The 12,359-nt window shown below is 37.2% G+C and overlaps 2 protein-coding genes across 2 annotated transcripts in view; one reads left to right on the top strand and one right to left on the bottom strand.

Moving 5' to 3' along the window:
- Positions 1 to 3,353, bottom strand: part of LOC146465872 (enolase 4-like) — a 41,056-nt gene extending 37,703 nt beyond the window's left edge. Inside the window, exon 1 of the mRNA XM_085128108.1 lies at positions 3,207 to 3,353. The gene's annotated coding sequence lies outside the window, so the exon portion shown is untranslated. The remainder of the gene's footprint in view (positions 1 to 3,206) is intronic.
- Positions 3,354 to 6,339: 2,986 nt separating this feature from the next.
- LOC146465871 (uncharacterized) lies at positions 6,340 to 12,334 on the top strand. The gene is made up of 6 exons (XM_085127980.1): positions 6,340 to 6,349; positions 9,234 to 9,361; positions 10,072 to 10,170; positions 10,676 to 10,861; positions 11,643 to 11,738; positions 12,203 to 12,334. Exons 1-6 carry the CDS (start codon positions 6,340 to 6,342, stop codon positions 12,332 to 12,334), a joined length of 651 nt encoding a protein of 216 aa, XP_084984106.1.
- Positions 12,335 to 12,359: the final 25 nt, after the last annotated feature.

Genomic DNA, 12,359 nt, shown 5'->3' with positions numbered 1-12,359 from the left:
TGCTCTAAAGATCTTAGCCCCTAATGAACCATCTCATGAGAAAGAAAAACAAAGGGCTACCAACCATAGTCCAAAGAACCAGCCACCTGACCATAATCTTTAAAAAATCAACCAGACGAGTCTCATTCTAAAAACCTATCAATTCATCAAAATTACCTAAAGAACCAATAAACTGATAAGAATCGTCTGGACCTAGACAACTGACTGCAAAATCATTCAAGAAACCAACTTCATCGGAAGAACCAACCAACTGACCAAATTTATGAAAAGAACAAACCAAATGACCAGTCCTGCCCATGGTAATCTGTAGAAGCAAGAAAGACCAACTCGCTTAATTAATCCAAAACACAACATAATGACCTTTCCTAAAGAAAAAAATAAGTTACCACCCTCATCTAAAAAGTCAACAAACTGTTAACTGCCACACAAAACCGAACTCTCTGACCAACCTGAGGTGAAGAAACAACAAACTGAGCAACCTTATTCAAGGAACCAATCAGCCTCTTCCAAGGAAATAGTGTTTGATGAATCTCGTCTAAAGAATAAACCAACAAACATCTTCCAAAGTACTAACCTACTGACCAACCTCATCTTAACAGCCGACCAAAAGACGAATCTGATATGAGAGCCAAACAAATGACCAACAGACATCTAAACCGATAACCATTTGACCAAATTCATTCGAAGAAGCAGCCAAATGACCAGGAAAATATCTTAAAACTAATCCAACTAATTTGTTGTCATTAAACCAACTAAACAAATTACTAACCAGCCAATTATTATTTGTAAAAACAATCGACCAATAAACCTAAGAATAAACTGCAAAAAAAAAAACAACAACAACAACAAACTGCTACTACTATTGCCACTACTTCTAATTGCTCCTACTAAAACCTACCAAATTGCCTCCTTGCCTGCTTGACTAACTAAACTATATGGTCGATTGTTTTTACACATAATGATTGGCTGGTTAGTCAGCCATTTAGTCAGACAGTCAACCACTTAGTCAGTCAGTTAGTCAGTTAGTTAGATAGCAGCCAATTATTATGTGTAAAAACAATCGACCAATAAACCTAAGAATAAACTGGAAAAAATGCTACTAGTATTGCAATCCTAAAATCCAAACATTTAACCAACACAACAACCAACCTACTTACCTACCTACCAAGTTGCCTCCCTGCCTGCTTGACTAATTAAACTATGACTGACTAACTAACTAACTAACTAACCAACCAACCAACCAACCAACCAACCAACCAACCAACTGACTGACTGACTGACTGACTGACTGACTGACTGACTGACTGACTGACTGACTGACTGACTGACTGACTGACTGACTGAGTGGTTGACTGACTGATTGACTGAGTGGTTGACTGACGATTGACTGACTGGCTGACTGACTATCTAAAATGTTGAAACGTTTTTCAGAAAAACTGAACACTAAGAGGAGCGATGAAAGTTCTAGAAATGCAGTCAGCCCTTAAAATCATGACACCAAATTAAAAAATGACTCCTTTTAATGTGTTGCGGCTAGGTTTCAAAACTGTTTATCTTAACAGATTCACCTGATGTCAATGAGGTAAAGCTATGAGACAAAACATTGAACTAACTAATTATTATGATTAGGAGGAGTATTTCAAGGGCTTATTCTTGACTGGTTAACTGGAAGAATTAATCATTTAATTTAAAGCTATTTACTTGCTTCATTGTTTTTGCAAGGAGGCAGTGCAAGCAACAGATCTAGAATTGACTTTTTAGTTCTTTCAATACTCGTTCCATTTAACAACATTCCTCTCTGTTCGACTTAAATTTAAAGTCATTAACATAGGATGTCCCAGAAACGATAGAAGACAAAGCAGCCGAAAACTGACATATTTTACAAGTCAACGGCTAACTTGGCATAAGGTTCATTTTAGCACAAAACTATTCGTGCCACTGAATAGCAAACGGTCAATGGATGTAAGATCAAACTTATCTAGAAAAAGGATGTATTCTATATATACTCAACTGTCAAGGCATTCCGTCTTCAAAGCAAACGTTTTCAGTTTTCACACTGATTTACTAAAAGGTACGTATTGGCTGATAGCTTTCAAACAGTGCCGTAATTTCACTGTTAGAACGAGAAGATATATAAAATGCCAGGAATTTTATTTCCGTGTGAGCATCCGGTTGTAAAGGTGAAGTAGCTAATGAGGCGTTCATTCTCGGAAAAGCATCGGTGCAATCACGCATGCGCGTAATACAAGACTTCTTGTGCAGAAATCCAAAGCAAGGCGCACATTGCCAAGGAAAAGAAACGTTTTAATATTGTATGATGCTTTTCGTATTTTGAATCAGTTAAAACTAAGTTATTCACCAATGATATATCTTAAGTAAATGTTTGCATTGACGTGGGTGAAGCAATGCGTGAATTCTCAGAAAGTTGCATGCTTGATTGCTCACCTTTATGTTCTTACATCTTAGCGAAATTGCACCTAGATCTTTCTAAAAATGCTCTTCCTTACACGTAGTCGGAAATAAAACCAACTTTTGAAGAAAAATAAGGAATATTATGTAAATCCAACGTAAGTTAAATACTCAAAATAAGTCACTGAACTGCTCGTTGGCTTTTTCTTGCATGTTCGGCACGTGCAGGCCTGACAAAAGTACCAAACAGAGAATCGCTTCCTTGTCAATCTCAATCCACAAGCAACATGCAGGTATTCAAAGAACTGAACCTGTTGCATGTTTTTACGGACTAATTGAAACTGATTCACTGAAAATAGCGCAGTAGAAATATCACAAAACAGACTAGAAAGTTGCACTTATTTGCTATGCTGCACGTTCGAATGCGACGTTACAGTCTATGGTTTATAATTTACACGCGCGGAACAACGTAGTTTTCGATCTTTTTGTTGATACAAAATTGCAATACGCATTTTCCAAAAACCGGGAAGCATATAAGTTACCAAAATTCAACTCTGTGGTTGAATGTTGCAACGATTCAGTGCAGCAACAGCACTTTAGCAAAGAGCAACTTATCTCGCCTTTTGTTGAAAGGAATGTTCAAGTTGAACGAAACTTCATGGAGGTGAAAATGAAACACCATCTACCTTGGCTGAAGCATGGGAAAAGTCCCTTTCTTTATCTTTCAAGCTCGGTATTTGCGGTTAAGGGATAACATTGCGTCAAAACCTGCTATAAAATGTGAAACTGTTACTCACCGTGGAAGCTGAATCAAGACAGCGTGAGGAGGGACAAAATAAATCTGGGTATGCTTATGGACGGGAAGGATTTTTTTAACATCGTTCGACACTTCCTGGCTTCACCTGCAATAACGCCGCTTTTGAGTAGCTCAGTGGCTTACCCATCCGGTTGTAGCTTTAGTGATATGTGTGTCGGTACCTTCAACGCGATGCCTTGTGACGTCATCACATGCAACCCATTTATACAGGCATCAACTTATTATCATGACAATTATAAGATCAAGCTCAAACCATGTCAAAGCTAACGGTTGCAGTAGGGAGAAAAATTCATGGTAATTTCAGCTCCTAAAAATTTTGAATCGCTTCAAAGTATATCATTAAGGCATTGTCTTACCAACCTAGCGTAATGAGGCGTTAATTCCAAGAAAAAGTCATGCTTGAAATATTTCCAAGTCTTCTTCAGGAGCCAAAGTGCCCAGTGGAACGCTTCCCTTGGGGTCATGGAAAAAATGTGTTCCTTGCGCACGCTTGTCTCGTTCCTAGGGGAATCTTATTCTTTTGTACAACAAACATCTTGCAAGGGAGAGCATTTTCTGTTTAATTGATTATAAGTCCCTTAAAGTTTCTAATTTAGGAACCGTTGTCATAGTAACATCAGTCATAAACAACCCCTAGCCTGTTTGATTAGAAATGACGAATTCGAAGGTGAAATTGATTTCTGCAGTTTCTTAGTGTCCAGTTCCAAACAAGAAAAATATCGCTTTTTGCTTCGGCAATATCATTTGCAGAACAGACAACATCACAGGAGTACTGCAGTACGCAGTATTGTTAGATTCTCCCACATGTTATTCATTGCAATTTGAGTTCCCTTTTTTCCGCATTTGGTATCAGTATTTACTTATTTCATTTCGTTTTCTCCAGTCACTGCATTCTTATTATTAAGAATCTTTCCCCTAGAACAAAGGTCACCCACTGTAAGCCAAATTAAGTTTCTTGATGTAAGTCTTGCATTTTCAAAGTCTATCCAAATCAGTTAAATTCATTTCCCTGCTCACCATTGCTGGACATCCTTTCTCCCTAATGGATCCCCCAGTCAATTTCTAAAATTTTCAGGTGTCCTCCTTCGATCATGGGTATTTTTAAGCCTTTAAGCTCTCGACGAATCAAATGGATATCAATGACTTTGTCTCACATTGATATCTTGAACACAGTTAACACCTCATCCAGCAAAAATGTTGAAAGATACAGGAATTATTGCCTACTCACAAAGTGGGGTCGTTATCAGAATATTTTCAAGGACTCCTCAACAGCAACATGCAGCATCCTCAAACTATGGAATAAAGTTAATAGATTCAGCACAAATCACGAGCTAAATTTAGTTCGATTTAGTTCGACACATTCTTTTTGTCGGCTGTTAGGCTTTTGAGTCTTCAGGGTTAAATTCTTAAGGATGACCAAGCATTTCACAGCTGTTGAGCAATGCTTGCCGATATTACTGTGTTTTTTTTTTTTTTTTTTTTTTTTTTTTAAGTTTTTGAGTCTTGTAACTAGTTTTTAACTGGAGGATTTGGGAGTGAAAGAGGTAACCCTTGACAATTTTCTTCTTAAAATGGAAACGTTTTGTCAGATTTCTTATTGAACGAAGCAATGACTTAAAAACAGAAGCATACCGTCATTTTACTTTCATCAAGTCATTCCAATATGCCCTACTGCGGCTTCCAATATGGACTTACAATACATTCACAGTTTGTTGGATTGTAGCATTTTTCCTCATTTCTTTGCATTCGAAACCTTCAAATTTGAAGATGCCAACTCGTCCAAGATAAAAGAAGGAAACGCCTTAAACTGCAACCATCAACTACTATATTAAAATAACTACATCATTGGCCTCATCAAAAGACATGCGTTTATTTTCTGTATTTGTAGAAAATGTAAAAAACCATGCCTGAAAATTCAGTAGTTGAGAGAAGAAGAGAATTAGATTTTTGGCCAAAGTCATGTCATTTTCTTTCAGAAAAATTAAATTTGAGAGGATATACGTGAGCAATTCTTACAAGGTCGAGAGGCGGTTCTTAATTAAAATTACGATAAAGCATTTTTAAAGCTTAGTTCGTCAACCAGGGGGTTTCGAACAAGGGAATCGAAAACAAAAAGAAAGAAATTCATAAGCTATTTTCTTCAGCACTTCTTGCATAAGATGAGTATATCGTAAAAATAAAACACTCATTTATAGTTCACAGATTACATCATGATAAACGTGGATGAAGTCTTGTTATCGAGGATGACGTCCAATTCTTCCAGTCATACTGGGGTGTGTAAGCATGCCATTGTGTTTAACAAATCTATTTAAAATTGAGAAACTTGTTTCACGGTTTCGAATCTGTTTTCCGGATAGCTTGAAGCAATTAAGGATCAACCGTGACTGCAACCACTAAAAACTTGCATGTGATTTATGAATGACTAAAATTGACCGAAAAATCACAAATCAACATAAAGTTGGATACTAACTGTCTCAAAAGCGAAAATAAAATAAAAAATAAAAACGAATTTAGCGGTGTCAACACTTGAGTTTGGTAATTACGAGCACCTGAGCATGCGCAGAGAACACGCACACGGTTTGCTCAACTTGTGGAACCACAGCTATTTACTTAACTTTTTCAAACCGCAAAAGCATTAAGGCATTTAAGAAACTGCATGAAGTGTGAAGTTTGAGAGACATTTCCAAATTATAAGAAATGTAAATCAAATTTCAGAGGCAGCAATATTTTTTGGCTCAGTGATTCACGGTTATGTGATGTGAAAGTCAAAGTTGAGTTACGCATTTCTATTCTTTTGTATTTATTTTTACTTCAGTTTGCATGGTTCAGTGCCTGTGTGCTATAAAAAACCTGACCGGGAACAGGAAAACTAACGGTGCGTTGATTCCCCACCGGCTAAGGTTTAACGAGGAAGAAAGCAAACCAAAGCCACAGATAAAGTTTGTTTTAGAATATGACAGAAGAAACATCCGCTGCTAGCACGTATAAAAAAGAGATACTGGCCATTGCTAAGTTCATATCGTTGAAAGACTTCAGATTGTTAGAACCCCGAGAAGAACAACAAGCATTTGAAGAGGACAGACTCAATAGAAGAACACAATCAACAGTTAACTATGACTATGGGTGAGTGTTTTGCCATGTTTCATGTGACTATGTGGAGACTGAAGAGTTGGACCCTTACGCACGAAAATTACTGCCAAAAGTTTCTCTTAATTAACGTCAACTGATCGTATCCTTTTTACTGGTTAAGGAGGGTGATATTTTACGAAACTATTTGAACTCCATGCGCAAGGATCTTTTGGTAATAGGAAGACAAACTCGGCAAACTCGTGTTTTAACTGATGCAAGAACTCACACGATCGATGCCACATTTTCAGTAAAAGAGAGTTTATGGCAAACAAATCAAGCTTAATATTTTAATTCTCAGTCGCTGTGACAGCATATTTACTTCACAGAAGTTTTGCAGACACAGTAAAAGACTCCACTCAATTGCAATGCTGACCGAATGAGATTTTAGCAGGAAGCTAAGAGTGTAATCGTTTCTAATCAGTATTTCGCAACAAATCTGTACAAACGGCTCGTCCTCCTTGTAAAAATTCAAAATTTAAGTCAAAAACGTCACTGAAAGCGAGCGGCCGTAAAATTACAGTTTAAAAGAAACAGGTTATGTTCTGCATTCTTCAATGAACATAAGACATTTGACATTTGACATTTTTTTATTTATACTCTCCACTCTTATTGTTGCATAAGCGCAAAATCTTGATACAATGAACATAAGGCGGAGTTTAAGCTACTAAAACGCGTAGTGAAACCGGATGGAAGGTGCAGTGCCATGTCGTGATTACGGCGTAGAACGAAGGAAGAACGCTTATTTTCTACATTTCCAACGAATCTTATGTGGTGTTAAAGAGTTGCTTTAACGTAGAGCGGAAGGTGACTGAAGCTAAGGTATCATATAAACCAAGTCTAACGTAGCATACGTATAGCAAGGATTGAGGTAATTTGTCTTCAATAAAAACTAATCCTAAAAAAAGATATAGTATCATATGCTTAATCCACAAAAAATTAACATGTGACAATAGCTAGCAAGCACATAATTATCTGTACCTCTCGTGAAAACAAGGCAATGGAATGGAGCGTTGTTTGACAAGTCTGCCAAAGAAAATAAACCAAAACGTGGCTAGAAAAATGCTTGTAAGATACATCTTGAATAATCACTCGATAAACGATGAAGCTAAATATAATACCTGGTAGTAAATCTGCTTGACTCCTTTAATATATTCTAGAATGGGCAATTTGTCTTGCTCTGTTGAGTTTTCGATACAAAAGTCAAAAACGCGGTCGTCCGCTTGTTGAAAGATGACCGGCTAGTTTTAAAATTAAAAATTAACTTGAAGTAGTGCATTAATTTCATTATTACTTCCTTTTATTTGAATGCCAAACCCAATCTATTGACGTAGAGAGAGTCGTTATTGCACTTTCTGTTGTTTTAATTTGCATCTGATACTTTAGCACGTCATTAAAATATACGAAAGCTAACGTAACTGTAAGTTCTTAGTTTTGTTCCGTTTTCCGCTGTAAATTCTGAAAGGATGGTAACAAGTACTTTATAAAGTAAACGTTTTTGATAAGACAAGACTAGAAAACATGATCATTGTCCTGGTAATATTTTTGATCCTGACTCAAGGCACACGTTTTTGCTTCCAAACTTAGTAGAAAAGTCTAAGAAAGCATTTTTAAAGAGACCATCAAATTTTCTTTTACCAGACTGTAACAACAGAAATAAGAATTGATCGCCATAACCTATTTTTCACCAACAAAACAGAAACTAAAAATTATTTTGATTTCCTTTCTTCTCGCGGCCATTTCTAGAGTTGCCCTCCTTTTGTCTAAGTGGCCGGGAGGGCCTAAGAACTACCCTTAATAACCGGAACCGGAAAGTAACCTAAAATAATATGTTACGTATCGGTAATCTCTCATTGGTTATCCAAGCTTGTAATTGATGAGTCAGCGAGCCTCCTCGCTGCCTTCCTTCGCAAAAGAACGAAGCTAAGCTGTTCTTTCACGTTAAAGAAAATCACCAGTTTTGATTATAAGTTCTTACAGCTATTCAGTACAAATATACAGTTTGAACTGAACAGAAAGTCACTTAATAGTGACTAATGATCTCAATAATTCTCGCAAGTAAACTCGGCTAGCTTATCGGTATTTTGTTTTCGCTACCTCATGTTTCTTTTTCGAATAATTGTTTCTCGAAAAATAGTTTCATACCCTCTAAAAATATTTCTTTGTTAAAAAACCTTCTGCGTCGATCTGGCTTGGAAAGAAAACTCGAAAACTCAGCCCCCTGACAAACGTTAGACAGATAATATGTTTATCGTGTCAAGAGCATGGGTGCAAGAAAAATCAGAGTCGCCGGCGCGAATGAAGCCCATAACCTTCCATTCAACAGTCGGTTGCTCCAACTAACTGATCTACTGGGACGCCATAAACGGATGATAAAGTAAATTCCTGAACGTGAACATCCATGAATTGGCACGATGCCATAAATGTTGCTCATTATTTCTTGAGATAGCTCTAGGGTTTTCGTACCTTTTAAAACAAAACGATGGCTCCATTGCGTAGCATCATATTTATAACATTTATGTAATGATTCTCAGTTTAAAACAAGGAAGTTGTTACATTGGCAGCCTTTCTTTTACGATAATTTTCAATACGAAACTTTCTGTTGTCCGTGTGAAACCAGTTTGAGATGAAAAGCGGGTTTTTTTGTTAGCAACCCTTTTAGCGCAACTGCGCATGCTCCGTTGCCAAGCGATTTTAGCTGTTCGACCCAGTCCTTTCAAACCGTTAGTTTCCGTTTCAACCATTTCCGTTTTCAAACAGTGTATTCTTCTGTCAAAAGATTCTTTATTTTGATATTGCTATCGCATTTCTGAAGATCATATTATAGATTGCGTTCTCAGCTAATTATTTAAATATTTTGATGGTTTTTTTTTCTTCATAGATAAAGGAATTTTAATAGCACTGGCAACTTTGTTTACCCTGGCTTTGGCTTCGAAAGATGGAAACGTCCCGGATGATCCGGTGTTCGAATGCCTCAGTGAGCTATCTGAGGAGGCATATTTATGCTATGTAAGTAATTTAAAGTTTTGTCTAACATCGAGAGAAAATCTAAGATTAACTCATACTACTCAGGCCACTTCCCTATTCACTTCTTTTCCGAGATTCACTTAGGTCCACAACCAAAGATGTGGTTGAAATCGTATAGCGACGGTGTGATCGTTCCAAGAAGAAAATCACCAGCGGTTCTTTCCTACGGTGTTGTTTATTCTTTCGTAGGGGGAAAATGAATTAGCATATTTCTTGAATTTTCATTTGCGTTACTAATGGAAATGAAAAATTGGACAGGATAAAAAACAAAAAAAAAAAAAAAAATCCCACAAAGCAATAGGTTAATGAGAGAAACAAAGACCCTTCACGTGCGTTATAAATTTTGGTATATTTCGTCGCCGTACTAGGCCAAACAACAACGTGAAATGACCAAATTCAAGGTTTTGTGGCGAACTTGAGCACATGACGGCAAAATGTTGCATTCTATGTAATAACTTGAACACCGTTCACAGTAATACTGTTCCTGCCTTCGTATAGTTCGTATAGTTCGAGTTGGAATAATTGCGAAATAGTTTAAGTAACGTAAACTTATATGTCCAAAAGACGTTTCCGTTGGTGTTGTCGTCTTGAGTTGTCACTTATGGTCCCTATAATGACAATGTTCACATATTGTAACAATTTATATAGTCATTGAAACAAACCTTATTGTTGTTGTTGTATTTTCTCTGCAGAAAAATGCGTATGGATTCATTGACTCACGTCGTGGAGGCCGCTTAGGAAGCAGTTTGGGACAACTTGTTCCTAAGGACTATAGAACCTGGCCGGCCAAGGTAGAGTTTAGACGAAAATTAATTTCGTTTCATTTTACTATAATTAGTCCTCATTTTTCCTGTTCTAACTTATGACCTTTAGGCTTGATTTATTCTGTGCGTTGATGAAGACATTTATTGCTAAGCGTGACTGATTATGTATGCTACTGCGACATGTATAACGTAAGGCAACAAAGAACCGTTTAAATAAGAGTGGTAGCAAATTAAACCAATCAGAAGTGAGTCTGCTTCAACATGTGATTAGGCTTTGTGCGTCAGCCAGTTAGAGTCGAACACTTGGAAAGGCGGGGGGAGTAGAAACGAGTGTTTGGTAAAGGTAAATTGGCGTTTCGAGCGTTAGCCATTCGTCAGAGGGAATCCGTTTCATAGCCATTTGCACGTCATTTGCATAAGCCTCGTGGTTTCTTTCAGGTTAATTTCCTCGCCATTTGTATGGTAAAACAAAGAAATAAACAAAAAATAAATATAAATAAATACTGAAACATTTACCGCTTTGGATCAACAGAGTGACAAGGAACGTGCACAAGTCTGCATCAAAGCATTAAAGAACTTTGTTGCGCCTCTGTCAGCCGTAGTGCAAAGCGAAATAAACGCAAACCACGTCTGTCATGACACAGGCAACGAACTGAACAAGACACTTAGTGGATTGCTGCGAGTGGTTAGTAAAAGCATCAGAGGAATCCGCCATTATGTAAGTCAATTCTCCTTCTTTAATTGATATTCTTAATGTGTTAGAGATACGTGGTTTGCAAAGAGTGTATCTAATAATAATAATAATAATAATAATAATAATAATAATAATAATAATAATAATAATAATAATAATAATAATAATAATAGCAGTTGGTAGTGTATTCCAGAGAGTAGGTGCAGCTGACTGGTCTTTCAGCTGCTAATAACTGTTTTGAATGCCCTTCGATAGTCTATGGTAACTTCACTGTAGATTAATATTGCTAAGGCTAATCTCGATCTCAGATTTCCTAAGCCCCACCTTTACCGCTCCTAGCTTTCCACCGACTCTTCCCACTCACCCGCCATGTCTTGATAGACGATCGTTAATAGAGACCTTTAGATTCTAGTAAGAGGAAGAGTACCACTAAGAGTTTTTCCAATAGACAAAGAGGGCGAGTGAGTGAACCAGTGTCATTTTGGCAGGAAACTGAACGAGATAGCCGTCCTCATTTTACTACGAGTTTTTGTGAGAACGGCGTAGTGACGAAAACAAGTCCTCGAAACGTAGGTGATCTCGTCTTTTTGGAATCGCGATTGGGCTTAGTTATCATCATTCGAAACAACTGCGTCAAGTTCGTCGCTCACAAAGAGTAAAATAAAGCTTCCTGGGATGTATCTGTTTTTAGTACTCCGCTGAAAACTTGAAGTCAATCTCGTATTAGTACTCATACTCGAACTAGAATCTGAAGGTCTCTAATACATCTTCACCGACGATTGACATGTCATTTTTTCTGTAATAGGTTCGCCACAAAGGTATTACTGTTCGCCCTCTGCAGTTAAATTACATAAATATGACAACGATGACCTCTCTTGCCGCTCACCAACTGCGTACCCAGGTAAGTTTTAGCCGGCTGTAAGTCAAACTTGTAACACACTTCTCAGAGATAAGGAAAATCAAAATAGACCAACAGGTTAACTATGTTCACAGGAAATAGAAAGCAAACAACCAATCTGGTTAATGAAGAGTTAAAGAGTTTTTCCCAGATGTAAACTTCGAGGAGGCCTTTAAGTAAAGCCTTACTTTTCAGTTTTCTGGAGAAACAGACCAACGACTAAAATAAACTGACATTGAAGCTAGATCGCATAAAACAGTTGGACATAGTCACTAATTATAAAATACAGGTTAATATTACAAACTAGTAATAATTTGTAATAATTAATAATTTAGTAATAACTAAATGAACATCCTAATAACTGCTTCGTGACACTTGCTCGCTCTTGGAAGTATTACCATTAACGATCTTGATTGTTCAGTTATTATCTCTCTTTCCTAATTTCATCATATCACGTGTTCTTTCAGGGTCCCAACAGAGCGGTTCACCTGCGCAATTACGTTCTCTTGGATTACTTGAACCAGGTTATCCTTGATATCCGTGTGACCAGAGGATGTTTCAATACCGGGATGGGCCTTACGTTTGCTTGTACAGTTTAACGTCCACACACCATCCAAACTAGGT

This window comes from Pavona decussata, unplaced genomic scaffold (assembly GCF_977016875.1).
Source record: "Pavona decussata unplaced genomic scaffold, jaPavDecu1.1 SCAFFOLD_155, whole genome shotgun sequence".
In the NCBI taxonomy this organism is placed as follows: Eukaryota; Metazoa; Cnidaria; class Anthozoa; order Scleractinia; family Agariciidae; genus Pavona; species Pavona decussata.
Note: the sequence above shows the minus strand (reverse complement) of the source record. Positions and strands in the feature narration are given on the sequence as shown.